The 21017-nt window shown below is 57.7% G+C and overlaps 9 protein-coding genes across 9 annotated transcripts; 4 read left to right on the forward strand and 5 right to left on the reverse strand.

The window, feature by feature from the left end:
* Positions 1-1040: 1040 nt before the first annotated feature.
* PG985_001840 (uncharacterized protein) lies at positions 1041-2751 on the forward strand (the record flags this gene model as incomplete). The annotated part of the gene is made up of 3 exons (XM_066821609.1): positions 1041-1412; positions 1483-1690; positions 1748-2751. 3 exons carry the CDS (start codon positions 1041-1043, stop codon positions 2749-2751), a joined length of 1584 nt encoding a protein of 527 aa, XP_066689041.1.
* Positions 2752-3790: 1039 nt separating this feature from the next.
* Positions 3791-4201, forward strand: PG985_001841 (uncharacterized protein; the record flags this gene model as incomplete). Its single annotated transcript, XM_066821610.1, has 1 exon — positions 3791-4201. The coding sequence occupies one exon, from the start codon at positions 3791-3793 to the stop codon at positions 4199-4201; it is 411 nt and encodes a 136-aa protein (XP_066689042.1).
* A 1536-nt stretch (positions 4202-5737) lies between these two features.
* On the forward strand, positions 5738-6982 carry PG985_001842 (uncharacterized protein; the record flags this gene model as incomplete). Its single annotated transcript, XM_066821611.1, has 3 exons — positions 5738-6234; positions 6318-6797; positions 6859-6982. 3 exons carry the CDS (start codon positions 5738-5740, stop codon positions 6980-6982), a joined length of 1101 nt encoding a protein of 366 aa, XP_066689043.1.
* A 1171-nt stretch (positions 6983-8153) lies between these two features.
* PG985_001843 (uncharacterized protein) lies at positions 8154-8537 on the reverse strand (the record flags this gene model as incomplete). Its single annotated transcript, XM_066821612.1, has 1 exon — positions 8154-8537. The coding sequence occupies one exon, from the start codon at positions 8535-8537 to the stop codon at positions 8154-8156; it is 384 nt and encodes a 127-aa protein (XP_066689044.1).
* Positions 8538-8872: 335 nt separating this feature from the next.
* PG985_001844 (uncharacterized protein) lies at positions 8873-10462 on the forward strand (the record flags this gene model as incomplete). Its single annotated transcript, XM_066821613.1, has 3 exons — positions 8873-9201; positions 9315-9921; positions 9989-10462. The coding sequence occupies 3 exons, from the start codon at positions 8873-8875 to the stop codon at positions 10460-10462; spliced, it is 1410 nt and encodes a 469-aa protein (XP_066689045.1).
* A 279-nt stretch (positions 10463-10741) lies between these two features.
* Positions 10742-11672, reverse strand: PG985_001845 (uncharacterized protein; the record flags this gene model as incomplete). Its single annotated transcript, XM_066821614.1, has 3 exons — positions 10742-11019; positions 11137-11513; positions 11629-11672. The coding sequence occupies 3 exons, from the start codon at positions 11670-11672 to the stop codon at positions 10742-10744; spliced, it is 699 nt and encodes a 232-aa protein (XP_066689046.1).
* Positions 11673-13597: 1925 nt separating this feature from the next.
* On the reverse strand, positions 13598-16254 carry PG985_001846 (C6 transcription factor; the record flags this gene model as incomplete). Its single annotated transcript, XM_066821615.1, has 4 exons — positions 13598-15079; positions 15143-15634; positions 15691-15718; positions 15836-16254. The coding sequence occupies 4 exons, from the start codon at positions 16252-16254 to the stop codon at positions 13598-13600; spliced, it is 2421 nt and encodes an 806-aa protein (XP_066689047.1).
* Positions 16255-16641: 387 nt separating this feature from the next.
* Positions 16642-18910, reverse strand: PG985_001847 (uncharacterized protein; the record flags this gene model as incomplete). The annotated part of the gene is made up of 3 exons (XM_066821616.1): positions 16642-17991; positions 18052-18241; positions 18300-18910. The coding sequence occupies 3 exons, from the start codon at positions 18908-18910 to the stop codon at positions 16642-16644; spliced, it is 2151 nt and encodes a 716-aa protein (XP_066689048.1).
* A 564-nt stretch (positions 18911-19474) lies between these two features.
* PG985_001848 (uncharacterized protein) lies at positions 19475-20626 on the reverse strand (the record flags this gene model as incomplete). The annotated part of the gene is made up of 1 exon (XM_066821617.1): positions 19475-20626. The coding sequence occupies one exon, from the start codon at positions 20624-20626 to the stop codon at positions 19475-19477; it is 1152 nt and encodes a 383-aa protein (XP_066689049.1).
* Positions 20627-21017: the final 391 nt, after the last annotated feature.

The following is a 21017-nucleotide window of genomic DNA, read 5'->3' on the forward strand; positions in this document are numbered from 1 at the left end:
GCTGGGCGACTCACCCCGATATGACTCAAAGGATAAGAAGGATAATGTGTTCAAGCCTGCCACGCCGCATATGTCATTATGACGAATTCGCTTATATATTTGGGTTACACAATTCGACTTGCAGGTTTCGACGAGGCAACGCAGCTTGCACGTTGGTGGGAAGCGTGTTGCCAGCCTGGTCGTGTCTATCGATTCAAAATGGTTCTCCGCGGCAAATGCAAAATGAGGTGGCCTTCAGCGCCGGCTTAGATTCTGACCAATGTCCTTCGGCAAAATGCGACACAAACTTCAGAATCCTGTTGTGACTGCATATTCCCCACGTTCGGTTACAAATGAGTACAATTCCATGCTCAAGGCCAGAATCTGACCACTACAGTCCCATGAAAGATGAAAATTCCGACCGGTTCTTAAGCGGGCAGTAATAGCCGAAAACTACGCCCCGAGTAGCACGACATTGCGTTGAACACAAGATGAGCTTCTACGGTCGCTCCTGGCTGGAGTTCAGTTCTCACCATGATTATCCATTGAGCAACGGTGCTATTCCAAACCTAGCCACGTTCAGAAGTAACTTGTCCATCATATAATTAGTACGCAAATAGAAAGGGCATACTCATTACCAACTTATTCGGCAAACAAGTCGCAACCTATCACCCACAATATGTATTGTTGTAGTGAGAGTAAGGGCGGGGTTTGATTCTGGATGGATCGGAATGGCCAAGCCCCTTAAAGTCAGCAAACCCCAAATCGCCAGTCATTGTCACACCAGTCTTACCAATTCAGTTACTCCTTATCTAGAACGTATTATGTCTTACTGGTTTACCTGATCCCCACAATTTGAACCAATACGGTCTTCGCTGATTCTCGGACCCTTCCCCGCGACAAGATTCCAACTGGTGTTTCAAACAACTACCAAGGTCAACACGGCCAGATTATTGCCCCCTGAGACTCTACACGAAATCCTGGGGCAGAACTTGATAACTCGCTTCGAAGGCAGCCTACGGAGAAAATTCTTCATGTTTATATCTGTGTATCCAAGAGACATGGCTACTCACGGGAGCAGCGGGGGATCGGAAAAGCCCGCGGGAGATGACACATCCACGATCCGCGACAGGATGACCCAGGAAAAGGGTGAGGACTTCGTCGCTCCTCGAACGATCTCAGACGCCGAAAGCAATACGGATGTCGCTGCCCGCTACGCCAAAGACTTCACCGCCGGCGGCGAGATGTACTCGCGTCGGGACGAGCGGCGGCTGCGCTGGAAGCTCGACCTCCGCCTCGTGCCCCTGCTGTGGTTCAACGTGACCCTGGGCGCCATGGACAAGGTCACGACCTCGACTGCCGCCTTGTACGACTTTCGCGAGGATACCGGGCTCGACGGGAACAAGTACAGCTGGGTCGGGAGTGCATTCTACGTAAACATTACCCCTATCCGGTCTTGTCAAATAGCTAGGACGGGGAAGACACTAACGCCAAAGTTCTCAGTTCGGATACCTGATCTGGTGTCTGCCGAGCGGCTCCATGCTCCAGAGGCTTCCCCTGGCCAAGGTGCTGTGCGCAGTTCAGCTTCTCTGGGGCTGCATACTCATCGCGACGGGCTTCGCCAACAGTTTCGCCGGCTTGATCGCCTTGCGCGTGCTTTTGGGGGCGTTAGAGGCCCCCATCCTGCCTGGAAATATGCTCATCCTCGGTAGTACGTAGTTTTTCCCTCTATCCTAAGACGTTGCAGAAGTCTGAGTGCTAATCACAGTGTGGTACACGCGCGCCGAACAACCACTGCGCACCGGCCTGATGTACACCGGGCTCTCCGTCTGCTTCACCGGCCCCATTGGCTGGGGCATTGGGTTCCTCCCCACCGACCACCAGTGGCGCGCCATGTTTTGGATCACGGGTGGCATCACCATCGTCTGGGCCGTCATCATTGGCCTCTTTATGCCCGACAGCCCCGTCACGGCCAAGTTCGTGCAGCCGCGGGAGAGAGCCATCGCGATCGAGCGGATGCGGGCGGACCAGACTGGCATCGAGAACAAGAAGTTCAACAAGCGGCAAATGCGCGAGGCCTTCACGGACCCCAAGACCTGGCTCATGTGCCTCTTCCACTTGACCATCAGCATCCCCAACGGCGGACTAACAAACTTCGGGCCCCTCGTCCTCAAGGGGCTGGGCTACACCTCGCAGCGGTCTACGCTGCTCATGATGCCTACGGGAGTCGTCCAGACCGTCGGCTCGTACCTATGCAACGGCGGCGTGTTCCTTTGCCTCAAGTATCTGCCCAGTTACCAAACCCGCGTGGCGTGGGTTCTACTAGGCATCCTCGTCGGTCTGGTCTCGACCGTCTTCCTGCACACGCTGGCCGTGGACGACTACAACGGGCGGTTAGCGGCGCTGTACATGGCCTATTTCTACTTCGGACCCTATGTCGTCTCGCTCGGCATGAATACCGCCAACACGGCGGGACATACCAAGAAGGTGACGACCAACGCTCTCGTCTTCATCTCGTACTGCGTCTCCAACATCGTGGGGCCCCAGTTCTTTCTTTCCAGCCAGGCGCCCGTCTACCCGCTCGGCATCGCCGCCATTCTCGGAAGCTACGTCTTGTCAGCGGCTTTTATCGTCTTGTATGCGGCTTACTGCATCTACGAGAACCGGAGGCGGGACCGAGTGGACGCGGCGGCCGGGGAGCGGGTTCATATGGATACGGACTTCAAGGATCTTACGGATAAAGAGAATGTGCACTTCCGGTACGTTTGGTAGGAAGCGATCCCGGTCGGAAGTGTCGCATTGGCTGTAATTAGAGGATGCAGAGGAGTGTGGTTGTACCAAGCGGGGAGCAAGCCGTTAGCGCAATGGATGAGGGGACGCACGGCAGTCATATCAATTGCACATCTTAGACCCTCATCTGCGTCGTACATTCCGTTGCGTTAGCTGAAAGAGAATTTCATGTCAGGCTCCCTGCCGCATGGCTCTTTGGAAAAGACTTCCGTATCTTCACCGGGGCGCATCCCCAGCTAGGCACCTCACGGGGAACGTTCCGAGTTGCACACCACTAGAAGGGTCCCGAAACCGCCGATGACCGTGGCAGTAAGCACAAGTTCCGGAGAGTACACATCACAGTAGGTCGGACGACACCATTCGAGTGTTCTTAACCAAAGTATCGTGAGGTAGGATATCGCTCGTGAAGATGGAATCCCGAAATTGTATTATGCGAGTTCAGAGTCCGGGGAGCGTTCCGAGCACCGTCCCGGCGACGCGAAAAGATAGATCAACGGGGCCTCTTCCGTCTCGGAAGTAGTACCGAAAAAAGTGCACCCGAGAGAGATTCAGCGTGGGTCTCTCATCCGTTGCTACTAACATAAAGACGTGTTGGTCGCAGCTCACCATGCCACCATGGAAGCTAGTAGCTAAAGAGGCTTGTAACCCAAGTGGACTGTGACGATGAGGCCTGTTGGGGTCCAGGTCCCCGGCAGCAAAGTGTCTCGTGCTTCCGCGGAGTTGGAGTACGATCGTCTGAAATAATTTGGCAATGGTGATTCATTGTAACGTTATCTCAGAGTATCTACCTGGAGTTCTGATTCTGATAAACGATGGATGCCGACCGTGGAATGGGAGGTGAGTACATGTATGTTGAGCATTGCACCAACTTGGCTTGACTGTCAATACCCAAGCACGCCAATAATCCATCAAAATTGACATCTTCGTCTTCATTGCCAATACTAGCTCTCGTCCCAGTCAGGATTGACGCCGTTGATGAAACACCTGCTGCGTTGCGACAAGTACCACGCGCACCTAGAAGATGGAACAACAGCCCGCACAAGAGCAAGCACGGATGCAGCAGCCTGGAGAGCCGGACCATCACAGCCCAGTTGACCCGGCAGACAGGTCACTGTCGGTGGTTACTTTCACTTCCACTTCCCCGCCGCCACCTTACCAAGCCGCTGCGCCCGCGGACATTATCAGAATCCCCGAACGCCAATTAGGGGCGACTTTGGAATTGGCCCAAGCCGTCCTGGCGGACGGTCAGAACTGGACGGTTTTGACGGGCCATTTCGGGGAGGAACTCCAGCGCTCTGTTGAGCGCGTTTCTGTCTCGGCTGCAGCCGAAATTGTTAGGCGCACCATCCTCGGCAGACTCACCGGCGGAGGGGTGCCCCCACCCCCAGTTCTAGTGCAGGTTCAGGGCCCTGCAGGGACTTCGAGCCGCTAAAGAGCTTCCGCCGCGGCGCGTCACTTATGTAGTTACTGCACGTGCTGTGCTGTGCAGTGGCACCAAGCAATTATCCCCCGACAATTTTGGGCAGCAGGCTGGAGAGAGTGTTCATGTAGACACGGACTTCAAGGACCCCTACAGATGAAAGAAATGGGCACTTCCGATACGTCTGGGAATGATCGGACATTCATAAATCAATCGATTACATTCGTTCGATTGGCTCCGCCTGGGTGATATTTGGAACAGACTTCCACAACTTACTTACGGGGAGCGTCCCAGGCCTACGGGGAGCGTTCCGAGTTTACGGGAGCGTCCCGAGCCTGTCGCTAACACGGAATGTACACGGGCCCTAGATAGTGTCCAATGAAGAAACATTGAACGTCTCCATCTATATAATTTGAGAAATGTGTTGCGGACAGGAAAGAGAGAAAGAAATGTCACCCGCCCAGTCACCTGCATTGTGAGCGGTCAGTATCGGGAGACGGTTCCGGTGACAAGTAGCGATTACGGGTGACGGCGTCGAAATAAGGGTAAAAGGAGACCCCGCTGGAGTCTGCGCTACATGTTCTCAAGTGGTACCTCCCTGGGCTGCTGGGGGCTGTCAGTTAGTTCCCTTAGGCGGGGTCCGGTAGCAGATGGGGCTCAGGCCTCTGGTAACAGCACATTCCACCAATGCGGACCGTGTATCACGCTCTCACAGGGACCAAGCAGAATCGTCCGAAAGAACCTCGGATTAACCATGACAGCATCATGTCGACGACGGGAACCGTCAGTTTTGACTCTCATAAATGCCTATGTACGACGACATGATTATCTCCCGGTTGTCGTCAGCAGTGTCGTGGATTGGTTTTGAATGCAGTTGGCAATGTTGCAAGACCAAGAGCTAGAGCCGAATAAATGCAATCTATCCTCCGTCCAGTTGGTATATTTCCCACTTCCCGCTCTGGATTTCCTGGGGGGATTAGAGTCCTCGCAATGGCAAGAATTACGACTCAGATTATAATTTATAGTGCCATTCACCGAGGGAGCATTAATGGACGGCTATAAAATCGGGCTTGTCTAACAGTCGTCGAAGAGACTAAGCGCTGGGTCGGCACGTTCCGAATCCCCCACCCACACTCTGTCTAAGTAAGTATGCAGGCCCTTCCGGCTGGGCTGCTATATGCAGCACCTGCTTCATCATGCCCGGTAGACACTTTTAAATGACACAATCATGGAATCAAAAAAGACAACGATTACCCTACGTTGGTTTTTCTGAAGCAACACCAGCGTCCTAGATCGGAAGAATCATAGCTGGTTACAGGTACCGACAGGAAATGTGCAAGAGCCCTCGGCCCGGACATCAGATCAAAAAAATTCAGCTAGGATCAGCATTCAGGGATTCACGCGTACCGCGACGCGCCAGGGTACGAGCAAAAGAACAGCCCACAATACAAGAAAAGCCCGCAGAGGAAACGAAAACACCGATTTCTCTCTTTCCTCCAATATCAATTTGCGCCTGCCATGCAAACTAACCTATTAAGTTATTTCGGCATGCCGAAGCGCCCCCAACAGATGCCGGCTCCCGCCGAGGCCGGAGATGTTGCCAAGACATCTTCCCAATTGAAACGGACCCTTAGATCCGCGACCAATGACGTCAGCGACAGCAGTAGAAAGAAGGCGAGGACGACCTACGAGGAGCCACAGAGCGGTGACGAGGATGACGAGTCTGAAGTCTCTCAAGAGGAAGAGACAGACGAGGATGCAGGGTTTGAAGAGGACATTGACTCTGGAGAAGTGGACGATGGGTCGGAAGACGAACATAATTTGTCAGACCTTGATGAGTTTGCCAGCCACGGCGCGCCTGTAGCCGACGACGACGACGACGAGTCTGAGGAGTCGAGCATAAGTGAGGATCTGGATCCTTACTTCCCGCAAGCAAACATGGTGTATAACCTGAATGTGAAGTCCTGGGACGAGACGTGGGAGACGACCAAACAACGCAGAAATATCAAGCAGGTCACGTTCGGACCCGATTTCAGGGTTCAAGAGTAAGTTGCTTTCTCTGTCTCTCTCGAGTAGAGGGGAAAAACTATTGATATCCGACTGACCACTGTCGGCCCGGCCGTCCCAGCCAGCACTTCCTGGCGCTTGCCCAAGCCCCCGCCGCCTTCCGCCGATCGCTCCGCAGCATCCGGTGCGGCAACACCGACAACGGCTGCGGCGCGGGCCTGAGCGACGACGCCGTCGCCCGGCTGGCCGAGGCCTGCCCGGGCCTCCGGTACGTCACGCTCGAGGCGTGCACGGCCGTCACGGACCGGGGCCTCGCCGCGCTGCTGCGGCACTGCCCGGACCTGCGCTCCGTCAGCGTGACGGGGCACGACCGGCGCACCGGGCACATCACGAGCCAGGCGCTCGACGCCCTGCGCCAGGACCCCACCCTCGGCGCTCAACTGGTCCGCCTCCACCTCGTGGACCAGGAGGTCCGCTTCCAGGCTGCGGAGAAGCTGTCCAAGAAGCGGCCGAACCTGGAGATTGTCGAGGGCCGCACCGACGGGGACGGCTACGGTGCGCAGATGGTGGCGTCCATAATGGGCGGCAGCTCCATCACCACGTGGAAAGGCGGCAAGATGGACGGCGGTTTCTGTGGCGGGTATGGTGGTTTCACTCCGCAGGGACGAGGAAGGGGACGGGGCCGAGGGCGAGGTGGCTCACGGGCTCGCGGTGGACAACGCGGGCGAGGCGGACGAGGCGGACGAGGCGGGCAGCGTGGATGGTGGTAGAGGTTGTCATTCTTGAACCGATCGATGGCTGGCGCACATCAGCTCTCCCATCGGAGCTGCTGCTGTAGCATGGGGCCGTGTTCTGCCATGCCGTACGGGTGACATCTATCCTACTCTGCAGTTCTGTGTCACATCAATAGTACTAGTACGCTTTGTGCAGAAATATTTGGGTCCACATACTTTTCGCGAGTCTTGGTCTCCCGCTGTCACTTACTTGAGTGTCCGGAGATCGAGGCCTGATGTATGCAAGGTTGCAGTGGCTTGGTCATTGATTGACTCGTTCCCATGGAAAGTGGCAAAGACGACAAAAAAAAAGAAAAAAAGAAGCGACGCGAGCAGGATTTGAACCTGCGCTCCCGAAGGAAATAGATATCTTTGAACTGAAGTTCAATTCGAGTCTACCGCATTAGACCACTCTGCCATCGCGCCTTGGGTTCGTTTCATTCTGAAATCGGATACAAGATGCCTGCTAATTTGAATACATATTGAGGTGGGCACCGAGAAGCTCATGGAAGTTGTCAACTGACATGGAACAGAAGCACTACTGCGGCAAGGTAGAAAGAGCGTGCTCTGCGATGCATCAGGCGTCCTGGCGGGTACATGAACAGCGATATGACCCGGCCATGAAGCAAGGATAGTGGATCCGCTTGATGTTAGGGGTTCTGTTACAGTATAAAAAGGGGCCATCGAGGGGAGCATCAACAAGTTTGGTCAAGTTACTGGCGAGGGCTATATCTTTCGGATTGCTACACAAAATAGCTGTCTGATGCATAGCTAGCCCGTGGACACTGATAATACATACCAGAAAACATAACATATGGGTGGTTGTCTACTAGAGGCTTTCTCTGCGCTTCCGCAGAAACGAGAAGCCTCGGAAATCATGGCTTAGGGGTTTCTCGACGAGACAGATCTGTTGCACAAGTTACTAGGTCAGCGAAGCCAGAAACTTGCCTGGTGCCCGTAGCTTGCGCCCGGGCACCTAGACGGGAGACCTGCGGTACAAGCAGCGGAAGAATCGGTGGCAGGATCTACTGGTCAGGGTAGTCATCCGTCAGCCCGGAGAGCCGGGCAACGTTACCCGCTCCCAACGAGGCGATCCCTCCCAGGTTCCGTCGCCGATGTCGGTCCTTGAGGGACTTGATAACATCGTCCACTGAGCTTGGGTTACCTAGATGGAACCACGTAGTTCAGTGTGCCGACATCTTCCCGTCCGGCGCAATCGTCAGGGCGGCCTGCCAGTCTAGGCCGCAGTGGTTGCAGCCGTCGACCGGACCAGCCACAAGCGTCGCAGATCGGCGGTGGATCTCGTCCAGCATGACGGTCGATTCAGTCGGAGTCTGAGCGACGGCGGCCTCGTTGACGACGTCACCAATGGCGCTGTATTTCCAGACCTTGAGGTATGCACCACAGAGGCAGCAAGACTCTGGGGGCGGACTCAAGTCGTCATTGTAGAGGACGCGGTCTGAAGAACGCTTGCGCAGGGAGAGTCCGTGGCCGGCTCTCCAGACGGCCTTCCACTCGCCAGCGCAGAGAGTCAGATCATCTCCATGGCTCTGGAACCGATCCAGCATGGTCTGTTGCCGCAGAGTTGCGGTCTCGCCGCCTTGTTGCGAGTAGCGGGAAAGGGCGTACAGAACAGCAAGTAACCTGATTGTTGCTTTCTGCTGTCAGCCGAACTTCTTTCTGTCTGTGCGAAAAACGGAATTCACTCGTCCATGCAGATACACAAAGTTAACTTCGCGACGAAACCCATGGTGACGTGACGCAAATCTGTCTGTGCATAAACGAGTTAAGAACATTTGTTCTCTTACAGACCTGAGACATTTATCATTCTGTCAATCCGTTCATTCACACATTATAACCTTTCCCAAGTGACTCATTTCTAGTCCTCTAGTTGATATCAAGTATGCTCGGAAGACTTGCTCATGCTACCCTCGGGCAGCGGCATAGAAGGCCGAAACGGCCCAGAATCCGTGGACCTCACGACGACAACGATGACGGTAGGGAAAAAAAGAAACCGAAATTGTCCGAGATCCTAGGGGAGGATGAGAAGAGGCAGGAAGAAGCCATTCGGAACCAGCCCCTGCCGCCTTTATACTTCCCAGACTCGAAGCAGATCGTATGGGGCTGTACCGGCGATTGGCACGAGGCAAAGGAAGGATCACTTGGATGGCAAACGCGTTTACGCGTTGGCATCAAGGGCATCATCTTTGGCATTGATTTCGATCTGGGAGAGTAAGTAGAATCCTTGATCCAAAGAAGGGGTTGGCTTGCTTCTTGGAGTCTACCTGTAGTGTATTTCAGTACCCGGGGACAAACGCAAGTAGTGCAGTAGCTAACACTCTCAGTACCCACTTGGAGGCCCTCGCCAAAGCCCCCGCCGCATTCCGCGCCGAGGTCATCAGCATCGCTTGCAGAACCCGCCGCATCGGGGACGAGGAGCGCAGCGACCGCGGGGCCGGCGCCCTCACAAGCGCCTGCACGACCGCCGGCTGCGACGCCGTCATCGCCCTCGCCCGCGCCTACCCCCAGCTCCAGAACCTGGAGATCGGGGGGGGGGGGGGGGTTTCGGCCTTGGACGACGAGGACCTCATGGACATCCTCCGCGCCTGCCCCAAGCTGCGCCAGCCGTGCATCACGGGCACCCGCGACCGGCCCGGCGGCATCACCGAGAGCGGTCTGCGCTGGCTGCGGCAGGACCCCGCCGTCGGGCGCGTGCTGAGCCGGCTGTGGCTCGTGGACCAGGACGTCACGCAGGAGGAGTACCGTCGACTCAAGGCCTTCCGGAAGCTGTCCAAGGCTCGGCCCCACCTCGACGTCGTCGAGGGGGTGATGCCCAAGGTGCCCGCCGAAACACCCGAAGTGGCTGCTGAATCTAAGGCGGCTATCGAACAACCCGAGGTGGCTTCTAAACAGCCCGAGGTGGCTGCTGAGCCCGAGGAGACATCTGAACATGTGATTACCAAGGGACCCAAGATAAGTAAACGTCATGGGATCACCTTGGTACCCGTGGGACCCCCAGATGGGACAGGGGGGGGTTAGAGTGGAATACGCCTCCTCGTGGGACGAAGAAGACTCCTCCGCGGACGGACTCTCCGACAGCGAGTCCTCCTCTCACTCCACCCACCAGGCCCTGAGGCCCCCCTCGCCGCCCCGCCGGCGCGAGCACGTCGACGGCCGCATGGTGCAATGGCGGGCCGGCGTCGAAGCGGCCATTCTCGAGGGCGAGGCGCGCCGCTGCCGCCACTCCCCCGAATGGCTTCCCTGTGGGGAAGAGGAACAGGCGATGCGCGACGCGGCCGGCTGGGACACCGACGACGCCAACAACCACGGACGCCTGAGCGACGAGTCGGGGGGCGAAACCGACTCGAGCGGGGAGGCCTGGTATGTGGCCGAGCCCGGGTTCGATTACTCGGAGACTACCCCGGAAGACAGCGAGAGTGACGAGAAGGACGATTCGCCCGAGCAGCCGGAGGCGGCGGAAGAAAAGGACTAGCTTTGCCCTTCCCTTGAGTGCCGCCCATCATGTTCATTGAACATCACCAGTCAGTCGCTCGGAGGGCTTCGTCAATGGGTGACATGTGTACAGCTTTATGATTTTACTTTCATTATTAGGATCCGGCTTCGCGGATAATGTTCTATCCTGTAACCAACAGTCGCTTTTATCTATCGCTTTCCCAATGTCCCTGAAATGAACCCAAATGGTAGCTCTTCGATCCATAAGTAAAAGTTCGATGAACGAAACATTTCATGGCCTAGCGTGTATGTTGCTGTCTCAGTGGAAGCACCCGCCGAAGCACTTCCCCGTCGCGGCCAGCCCGTACAGCATGATGGTGCCGACGCCCGTGAGCCAGGACCCGACCCAGGCGGCCACGGTGTTGACGGAGCCGATCTCGCAGAGGCCGCAGCACCCGGCCTGCTTGTCCGACTCGTACTGCTCCTTCTCGCGCCGGCCCTGCGGCGACAGCGAGATGCGGTCCTTGTAGAAGGCGACCTGGCCCTTATATGGGTCGGCCTGGTGCTGCCGGCAGGGCTTGGGATGGTGGTCGTACTCTGCAGGGTCCGGTGTTAGCATCAGGGCTAGTCAATTGGTGGGTGGGGGTAAGCTTGGCAGCTTGGTGGTGCTTGGTGGCTAAAGCACACCCAGCTAACCTAGGGGTTTAAGCATACCTGGTGGGGGAGCGGATTGGGGTCTCTGATCCAACACCACCGAATCTAGACTCCAGCACGGCGAGTTCTCGTACCCAGTTGAGTACCAGCTACTGCGTCCGTACGGATTCCGCACGGGAGGCCGAGCAGACGGGGGCTGCAGCCGGGTTGGGTCGAGCTGCTGCTGCCGCTTCTGCTCCGACCTTCGGAGCAGGCTTAGGCGGGTTTTCAGTCCAGACGGCAGCCGCGACGTGTTGCGCGGCGGACCTTCGTCGGACGAGCTGACAGAAGTGGCTGAGACATTCCTCATGTGCCGTGTGTAAGACTGCTGCTGCCCATCTTGCGGCCGGTCGGGGGTGCGTCCGCGGCCGGGGGAGGATTTGGACCGGCGTGAATCGCTACGGCGGCCAGTGTGTAGCGTTGAATCAATTGACATATAAGTTGATGAACGAGGGGTTTGATGTTGCGTGGGTTTTGCCTCCAATTGGGTGGGTCATAGAAGTAGGTATATACCTGTATGCATACTGGAAACTTTCGCATAGACGAGACATGGGCATCTTGCTTTATATCTACAGCTCCCAAGAAAAAGAATTCATTCACGTTGCACCCGATTGCAGGTCGCACCTGTTGGCACAGGTGGTGCGAGGTGGGATGCAGCCCCACCGAAGACTCTAGCAGGGCCCATGACGATTGGCGTTGCCAGGTTTGCAGGTCCCTCAATCCCGCGATGGCACTCCACGACCCCGAATCAGGGACGAATCTATGGGGAACCAAGGCCGGGTTAGGTAACGGATCTCCCGGGTTATGGAGAACCAACCACGCGTCACCGTGCTCAGCCATCCCAATTGATGCAATTGCCTGCCATTGTGTTACCTAACCGGCGATCCGAACCCTCGGCCAGCACGGCTGCTCATGGTACGACACAAGAGCTCCAAAAGGGTCTAGAAGCATTGGCGGAGGCGTTTTAGCGATTCCCGGGAATTCCTGCCAGCTTGCAGCCCCTGCGGCTAACTGTGGGGGACACCACCCACTGCTGATCTCACGCACCAAACAGCCGACCGAGATAGGGCTTTTTTCATAACGATCATCGCATTGCGAACGCGGCCTGAGGATGTCAATCCCCCTGTCAATCCTTTACCTTTGATCTCGTGCCCTTGCTGGAGCCCCTTACGTTCAGTCATGAGCCCTATTCCAGTGAATACGATGATAAAGCAATGGAACCTCTCCACGTCAACTAACGCGCACAGTCTACATGGGACGTTGGGACACGAACTTTCAGGCCAGTCAAGTCAGTCGCAACTGGCAATGGGCCTTCAATAACCTCATTTCAATGCGCTGATCGTTTCATTTAACACACCACGTAACCAATGATATTTTGCTAGTTGGTCATTCCGCTCTTGATATTTCCGGATCCCGTTGTCAAGCAAGCGATGTGATGCAATCGCATCCTTCATGGGTAAGTGAGGCGGTACTTGTTGTAGGCACAGCAGTCAGCCGAGTTTCGGATGGACACGAAGAAGGGCCACAAGCCAGCGCACATTTCAACAAACGATCGTCTTTCGGTTTTCAGTTTCGATGGATCCATCAGTTGGATTCCCCAGCCTTCAAGGGTATCACTCCACCCAGACGATCGTTCTCCAGAGATCTGTCTGGTGATGCGAATTCCAATCAACATAGACGACTGGAAGTCCCCCCACTACCAACATCAAGTTTCTCTCAGTCCCGATTGATGTTGTACGAGTACTTGTCTTTCCGTTGATGCTTGAACATGGAATACACAGCCTGTAAAATATGGGTCTGTGCCCGCGGCCAACTTGTCGTCCCTGCTACGCACTGGCCCGAAGTGGTTGAGCTTGCATCAAGCAATTCCTCCCAGCTCGATGCTTGAGGGTGTTATTGATACGACGCTCAATCCCGATGCATCAGAATTGAGATTCCTCAATCTGCTATCAGACAAGTTTGACGACGCAATTCACTGCAATCTGCGAACTTGGTCCTTGGAATCCCCTCCAGCCTACGAAGCACCGTCCTATGTGTGGGAAGATGCATTTGTGACAAGGCCCGTTATCAGCACGACAACTGGACGAGAACCACCAAGTACCTTTGATGCGGAGAATTCACCTGGAGTGTGCTCAACCCGTAGACACGAAAGAAGAGGATATGGTTGGGGATGGCCCACGCCTGGCAGATGCTACTCGCTCGACAGAGCCCGCGGACTTCCTGGATAAACCAAGCAGGTTCAATCGCTCCATCGGCAGTGTTGATTAGACACCTCGCCTGTGCTTCTCCAACTTCAGTTTTGGAAAGAAGTGTCATGACTATGCTACGCTTTCCCAGAGCGGTATTGCTTCTATGTTACATGAGGGTATAAAAGACTTCTGACATAATTCCCCTTACCAGCTGCTGTATGGCACCAACTCCTTTCGCATCCCAAACACAGATTACCCCCTCCCCTTACTTATGCCAATGTGTGTATTGTACATTACCAGCCCCTCCCCGCACCTGCACCCCACTCCAACGAGTTCCAATACCCTTGGTTATTGAAATCCAGATCCACGGGCAGAGTGGGCACTTGACAGTTGGGGTCCGAACCGTCGAGGCCGCCGCCGCTGTTGCTGAAAAGCAGCGGGTCCGGGCTCGTCTCCTCGTAGACGGTGCTGTCCTGCATCACGCGGTCAAAGGAGTACGCCAGATTCGCATTCTGCCCGAAGCCGCTCAGGGGCATCGCCATGATGAAGTTGTTGAAATCGAGGTGATCCATGTCCACCAGCGCGCTACTGCCGATACTGCTGCCCCCCGACGCCGTGGTCAGCTCCGGCGTGACGGCAGCGGAGGCGGACGAGGCCGGGGCGCTGGCACTGGCACTAGCCGCAGCGGCCGCAGCCTGAGCCTCCTGGTCCAACTCGACCAGCATCTGCCGAATCATGGGCACCAACGGCGGCGGCGTCAAATCCGGCTCCGCGGCCTCCCCCTCAATACCCTTGGCCCCCCTGGCCGCCGCCACGGCCCGCTTCCGCGCCGCCTCGAACGCGTCCCAGGCCCGCAGGATGAAGTTGCCAAAGATGTTGAACATGGGCCGGAACTGGGGCTCGACGGGCCGGAAGCGCGCCATGAAGCTGTCGCTCATGACGCGCCACGCCTGCGTCGCGTGCCGGGCCAGCGGGCGCCGCCGCAGCTCCTGCACCACGTAGACGTACGCGGGGAAGGGGAACTGGTCCTCGAGCAGCCAGCGGTACCCCTTGCACAGGGGCGAGCCCATGACCTTCTCGTCGCACTGCAGCATCGCGAGCGCGTACGAGAGGGCGGTGGCGCGCTGGGCCTCGGTCGGCGGCTGGGGTTGTTGGGAAGAGGAGGCCGAGGAGGCCGCGTCTGTGTTTGGGCCCGGGTTGGAGAACTTGGCGTAGTGCGCCAGCAGGCGGTGCTTGGCGATGTAGCTGCGGACGGTCCACTTGCTGAGCAGCTGCAGCGGGTTGTCCTCGTCGCAGCGCCGGAGGTGCTTGTCCTCGATGATGCGGTGGAGGGCCGCGAGGTCGCCGCCCTCGGGCAGCGGCCGCGCGATGGGCTTGAGGATGGGCATGGTAAAATCCAAGTGCGAGGGGGTGTTGCGCACGAAGTCGGCCATCTCGGCCCGCACCACGGCGAAGAGGGCCTCGGTGGGCTTGCCGTGCGCCTCCTCGGCCGGCGGCTCCTTGGTCTCGGCGCGCAGGTCGCAGTCGTTGACGTTGAGCGGCACCTTGCAGTCCCACGTCGGCACCAGCGACGACGAGTGCATCTGCGTCTTCTCGCGCGTGCGGTGGTCGAAGATGACGAGGGACCACCAGAGGCGCCGCCGCATCTCCGCCTCCAGCACGCTGTGTTTCGCCAGGTCGGCCTCGCTGTCGAGGCCCATGCGCTCGGCGATGCGCACGGCGATGCCGAGGAGCGACGACAGCGATGACGGCATGGTCGCGGTTCTTACCGAGAGCTGTAAAAGTTAGGTTTCTCTGGACCCACGATTACGTCGTCATGATTGAGGGTTATTACTTACCAGATAGAGAAACATGGCGGTCAAACAGTCCCGGTCATTACACCGCAAGAAACTGGCGTTGGACAAAGCCTGTTGGCAGGCGAACTGGTACTTGGTGGTCAGGTCCTTCTTGGTGAGGCCGAACATGCTCTCGCACTCGTCCTTGTCGAGACTGAGGACGGCCATCGAGTAGATGCTGAACATGAGGGCCTCGAGGTTCCGGTCGATGCCCTTGAGCCGGCTCGCCGCGTCGACGATGCGCCCCTGGAGCGTCGGGATGTGCGTGACCTTGAGTAAGGGGTCCACGTTGTCGAGGTAGACCTGCCAGAGCCGGAAGATCTGGATCGGCTCCGGGTGCAGGGTCGAGAGGTCGACGGCGCTGTGGCTGTCCCGCGACCCGAACAGCAGGTGGTCGTCGTTGTCGTACATCTGGTTCATGGCCGTGTGCACCATGAGCTTACTGATGCCCAGTGTGAGGCTTTCGATGTCGTTGTTGACGTTGGTCTCTCGGAACTAATGCGGGTCAGTAGAAGCTCCATCTTGTGCATCACTGAAAGGCAAAGTCGTACCGCTGAGCCCATGGCTTGCCAAAAGTCCCTGCAAGGCGTTAGTCATGTCTAAGGTAATTAGAAGGCTCGGAAAGTTGCGTATGCTGGAGCAGTTTGATTGCACGGGCGACAGCGCCGCTGAGGGAGGCGGAAAAGCAGGACATACTTGGCTTGATATGAAGCTGCGGGAGGAGCCGGCGAAGGGCCTAGCGCGACGACAGTCTCAGTCTGTTGTTCGTCGCCCGACTCATAGCTGCCCTGCGGCGAGTCCTTGTCATCGTCGTCATGCACCGACGACGACGGCTGCGACGGCCCGTGGAGGGGGTCGAACTTGATCTTGTTCTGGCGCAGCAGGTCCTCGTAGTACCGAAGACGGGCCAAGAGGTCCCGCTCCGGAAAGCGCCGCCGCCGCCTGCGGGTCTGTGTAGCAGGCACGCACTGGATCCCGTGCTTGACGCAGCCGGAGCAGGGGAACTTGCGGTCGCACTTCACCTTGCGCTGCTGACAGAGCACGCAGGCCAGGACCCGCTGCGATTTGACAGCGGCGGCAGCTGGTAAAGCGTCCGGGCTATGCGGAGCAGACATGATAAAATAAACGAGAAAAAGCAAAGGCCCGAACACTCGGGAATGGGAAATTAGCCAACGACCATTGAGTAAGCTGGTCTTGGGTTTTGAAATATCTCGTTTGCATGAAACGACGTAACGTCGATTTCTCTCTGGTCGAGTCAGCTTCAAAGCAGCTCGGGCTTTGGCAATGTCCGAGCTTACTCCCACGGGCTTGGCCTAGAGGAGTAAGAGCCAGCCCCAAGTGGGGTTGGACAGTGTGCGTAGACATCCCTGCTGCTGTCAGCTCAGCTTGGAGGCCTGTCAGTCAGATGAAGTAAAACAGTAAACCAGAACCGGGAATTGACAAGTTGAGAAATGGAAAACGTTTCTTTTCTCTTTCAATCCGAAATGACCGTGAATATGGTATTACGAAATCGTGAGGCTCGTCTCGACTGCGCCCTCTAACCAAATCGGTAGCTGGTCGCCTTGCTCGACCTCGTCTAGGGGCAGTCCATCGCCATCCACATAAACCGTCTGCGGATCCGAGTCGCCGACGGCAGCGGGACGTGTCTTCGCGAAACCAGAGATGCGTACGAGGCCGATGCGCCGGTAGTGCTCCTTTTGCTGTGCATCTTGTTTCAAAAGGATGATTGCATTCTTCCGACTTGACAATGGCGGGCGGAGGACGAGGCCCAATATCTTATGGTCAAGCGAGACGTTTTCGTCCATGTATGCGTAGGCCATTTGCGTGACCCCTTTGCAAATCGGCAGCACCGCATGCGCTCCGTCCGCAAAGCTCATTCCGGCGAGGCGACTCATCCGGCTGAGGTTCTCATTGAGTTTGGACCAGGATTTTCGCACGCATTGGACATGGACCACCGGCGCCGTAACACGCAGCAGCAGAGGGGTATTCTCCGATAATACGTCGGGGCTTCGTACCGCCTGCTTGTACCAGTCTTGTAATGAGACGACGCGACCGTCTCCGTCGACCAGCCCGACCTCGCAATCGTCCGGGACGCAGATATCGGACTCCTTCATACGGACGGCGCCTTCCCAGCCGGTCCAGCTCCAGCTGGGAAACTGGTGTCGTCTTCGCGCGCCTTGGACTTCGTGGTGCCAGGCCAGGGGAAACTCGAGCCGCGAGCCGTCCTCCCCTTTTTGCACCATACGGAGGGGTGTACCGTGGATGTGCCGGATACCTTCAGGCTGCAGTGTGCGAAAAAGTCCGAGTATCGCATTGAGCGAGTCGTGGTCGTCTGTCAATTGGCGTCTCGTGTAGCTGGGCAGATGATTCCGTTTCAGATCATCCCACACGTCACCCCGCCCCAATCCAAGGCTGCCGCTGGGCGCCGGCGCCACAGTAGGTAGGATGTCCAGAAAGGCGGTCTTGCTCCCGATCAACTCAGACCTGGACAGCCTCTTCGGCTTGCGGACGGTCTCGGCTTGGTGGGCCGTGTTGCACAGGTAGGAGACCTGGCGGTCCGTGAAGATCAGCCGCCGGTGCGACATGTAGCCCTCCTGGTACGTCCAGCCGCGTCGGGCCCACGTCGAGCCGTTGAGCTCCGAGGACGTGTGCGGGAAGATCTGGATCATGTCGACGGCCCCCGCGACATGGACGTGGCCCTGGGGATGACGTTGCTTGTCGCCGACGCCCGGCAAGCCGTACGAGGAGTCTTGGCCGGCTGCCGCTACTAATGTCAAGTACGCGTGGGCGTATATCTTGTCCATCTGAGCGACCTGACTTGCTTTCATATCATCATCGTCCTGGTCGATGCACTATTCCAATTCGGCAGTGAGTATCTAGCATTAGGGGGTGGGAGCTTTGCTGTTTCTCACCATTTGGTCTACCCACAGATACCGCTCACCGAGAGCCACGGTCACATCAATGGCGTCGGTCACGACGCGAGGTAAGACGGTGTCTGCTTGTGTAGGATTCTTGCCCTTCTGGTCCAGATAAGGAGCCAGGCGTTTGCCCCAAACGTACGACAATGCGACGTAGCGACACATTGCAGGCGCCTCAATTGGTCTGCGGATGTGGCAGTCAATAACCCGCAACCCCTCCACCTCGCCGCTCCCACCGACACCGGGCTCGCAGGTGCCGCGGTGGTGCGTCTCGCAATCCCGCACCCAGCGCCCGACCAACCCGAAGTCCACCGTCGTCGGCAGGATCCTCCTCGGCCCCGTGATGGGGATCTCGTTCTCGTTGTCGCCGCTGCCCACGAGCGCCAGGCAGCCGCCCGCGTACCAGTCCCGCTTGATGCGCTGGCCGGCCGTCGCGTCGGCGAACTTGGCCTCGGGCACGGGGAACAGCACCGTGCAGTCCGAGTAGTCGACGCGCTCGAACCAGCCCACCCGGCGGCCCAGGACCGCGAGCGACGACGACAGCGCGACGAGGCGGCAGTGTTGGCCGTGCAGGCGTGGGGGTGATGTCGGCGAGCAGGCGGCAGACGGGGCAGGGCGACTGGCGGAGGGCGTTGCGGTCGACCATGCCCAGGTCGGCCGCCTTTCTGCCGGTCCTGCTCGCTGGCGGGATCTCCGCCAGATCTTCCCACTGTATGTCTCGGCAGCGATTGCACAAGGCAGGCTCATCTTCAGCCGGCACACTGAGTAGCAATCGTTTCCTCGCAGGAGACATATCTTCTTCCCCGGCCATATCCCTCTTTTGCGTGCCGCCGAAAGGCAAGGAGGGCTCCATCGTCGCAAGAAGCCATTAAGTTCTAGGTTGTTGGCAAATCAATCCTGCCAAATAGTTCACTGAGAATAGGTTGGTGCCTCTCAAAGGGAGTCAATGACGCCAGAGCGGCTGAAGTTGGAATCGGGTTCGACTACTAACTACACAGCCCTACTGCAGGTACGGCGGTCTGTGTGTGGTTGGCACAGTGTGGATCTACGGCACTTGTCGTTGCCGAATTTCCATGGTGCTCAGCTCGGTCTTCTGGGAATTCCGCTTCGCCAGCTGCTTTAACCTTGAGTCTTCTGGCTGTGGCGTTTTGCGACAGGGGTAAAACAATATGAGCACTCAGAAGATCTGTACCCAATTGATCATTCGTTTGGTATTGTATAATTACATACCTAAATCTACTAACCGCAGGATAGCCTTCAGAATACTACTGCTTATGCTAAGAAATGCTCGACCGTAAATGCACACCCACAACTAGCTCCTCTTTTAGTACACGATGTGCCATTTTAGTGACTGTATGCGCCCAATTGTAAAATGACCCTTCCTAAGTGGTTACAAATGAAAACCCGATGCGATGCGTTAATACCTGTCCAGGACCGGCGCCCTCGACTTGGAAGGCTTGGCCACCGACGGCATCACGAACATGGACGCCCCCTCCTTCGGCCCCCCCAACAAGCCCGCCTCCTCCTCGCCGTCCTGCACGGGGCCGCTGGGCCCCCAGACCCCGCGGCGCCGCGCGCGCCTCGCCCGGCCGCGGCAGCACAGGCGGACGACGGGCAGGCCCGCGAACCAGAGCCCCATATCCGGCGTGCCGGCGCGCACCCACAGCCCGAGCACGACGAGCGTGCCGACGACGCAGAGGATGAACAGCGCCATCGGCTCCCGCACCAGATAAAAGAACGGCAGGGGCAGGTAAAACGTCGGCACGAACAGCGGCCCGCAGATGGTGCGGCGGACGGGCCAGGTGGTCGAGGGGAAGTCGCCCGGGACCCCGCTGACGAGCAGGTCGACCGTCTTGGCCCGGTTGGCGGCGTAAGCGCCCTCGAGGGAAGTGACCGAGACGCCCTCGAACGACGCCAGCAGGCCGATCATGCGGTCCGGGTCGCGGATGGCGCGGGGGCCCGGGAACCCGCCCCAGAGGTCCATCTCCTTCCAGACCTCGACGCGGCCCGGCGCGGGGCTGTAGACGCGCAGGTCGACCTCCTTGTCGCCCATGCCGTGCAGCACGTCGCCCACGAGCACCTTGTCCGTCCACCGGAACCAGGGCATGTTGATAAAGTCGTCGGTCGTGCCGTGGCGCACGCGCGCCGTGACCCGGTCGCCCAGGTACCAGCCCCTGCCCGCCGCGTCCGCCTCGTCTTTACCGGCCGCGAGGGCGGCGGCCTTGTTGTCGGCGCTCCGGAGGGCGGCGTCGGTGAGGTTGAGGCGGGCGTCGCCGAGGCGCAGGACGAGGGCGTCGGTCTTGGTGTCGGCGACGAGGCGCCAGTCGAGGATGAGGGCGCCGCAGTCCTCGCAGGCGGCGCCCCGCACGCGGTCGACGGTGCCCTTGTAGAAGTCGGCGTAGGGGTGCAGCGTCGTCAGGGCGCCGCCGGTGCGCAGGGTCTGCTGGATGTAGGCATCGCGGTGGGCGGGGGGCACCTCGGGGAACGGCAGGAAGAGCCAGGTGCCGACGAGGCAGAGCCAGGTCAAGGGCAGCAACCCCAGCACGCGCGTGATGGAGCAGCGAGGCATGCAGGAGGCAATGTAGTTGAGTATATTTCCTTCAACGAATGGACGCGAACAGACCCCGTCGCTGGAAAGAAAAAAACGAACAAATGGGCTAGGACTGTGGCAGGCCAAAAAGCGATTCCATGATTTCATGGAAGTGCAAAAAAGGGTCTGTTCGTAGAATTGAGTCTTAGGGGGCTCCCTTAGCGGGCTGCGTTAGTGGCATCAAGCACGTCCCAGTGGGGCGTTTTCGCTGAAAGATGCTTAAGTGACCGCTGATCCCTTCAGCACCGATATCTCCGTCAGATTGTTCCAGGCGGGATGGCTGCTTCTTGACCTGACATCACAAACGGTGAGATACCATGTCTTGTTCTTATTCAAGCAGAGATCATGTTGGATTAATGCCTAAATTTTT

Source organism: Apiospora marii (genome assembly GCF_038362585.1).
Source record: "Apiospora marii strain CBS 49790 chromosome Unknown utg000002l_segment0_segment0, whole genome shotgun sequence".
NCBI lineage: Eukaryota > Fungi > Ascomycota > Sordariomycetes > Amphisphaeriales > Apiosporaceae > Apiospora > Apiospora marii.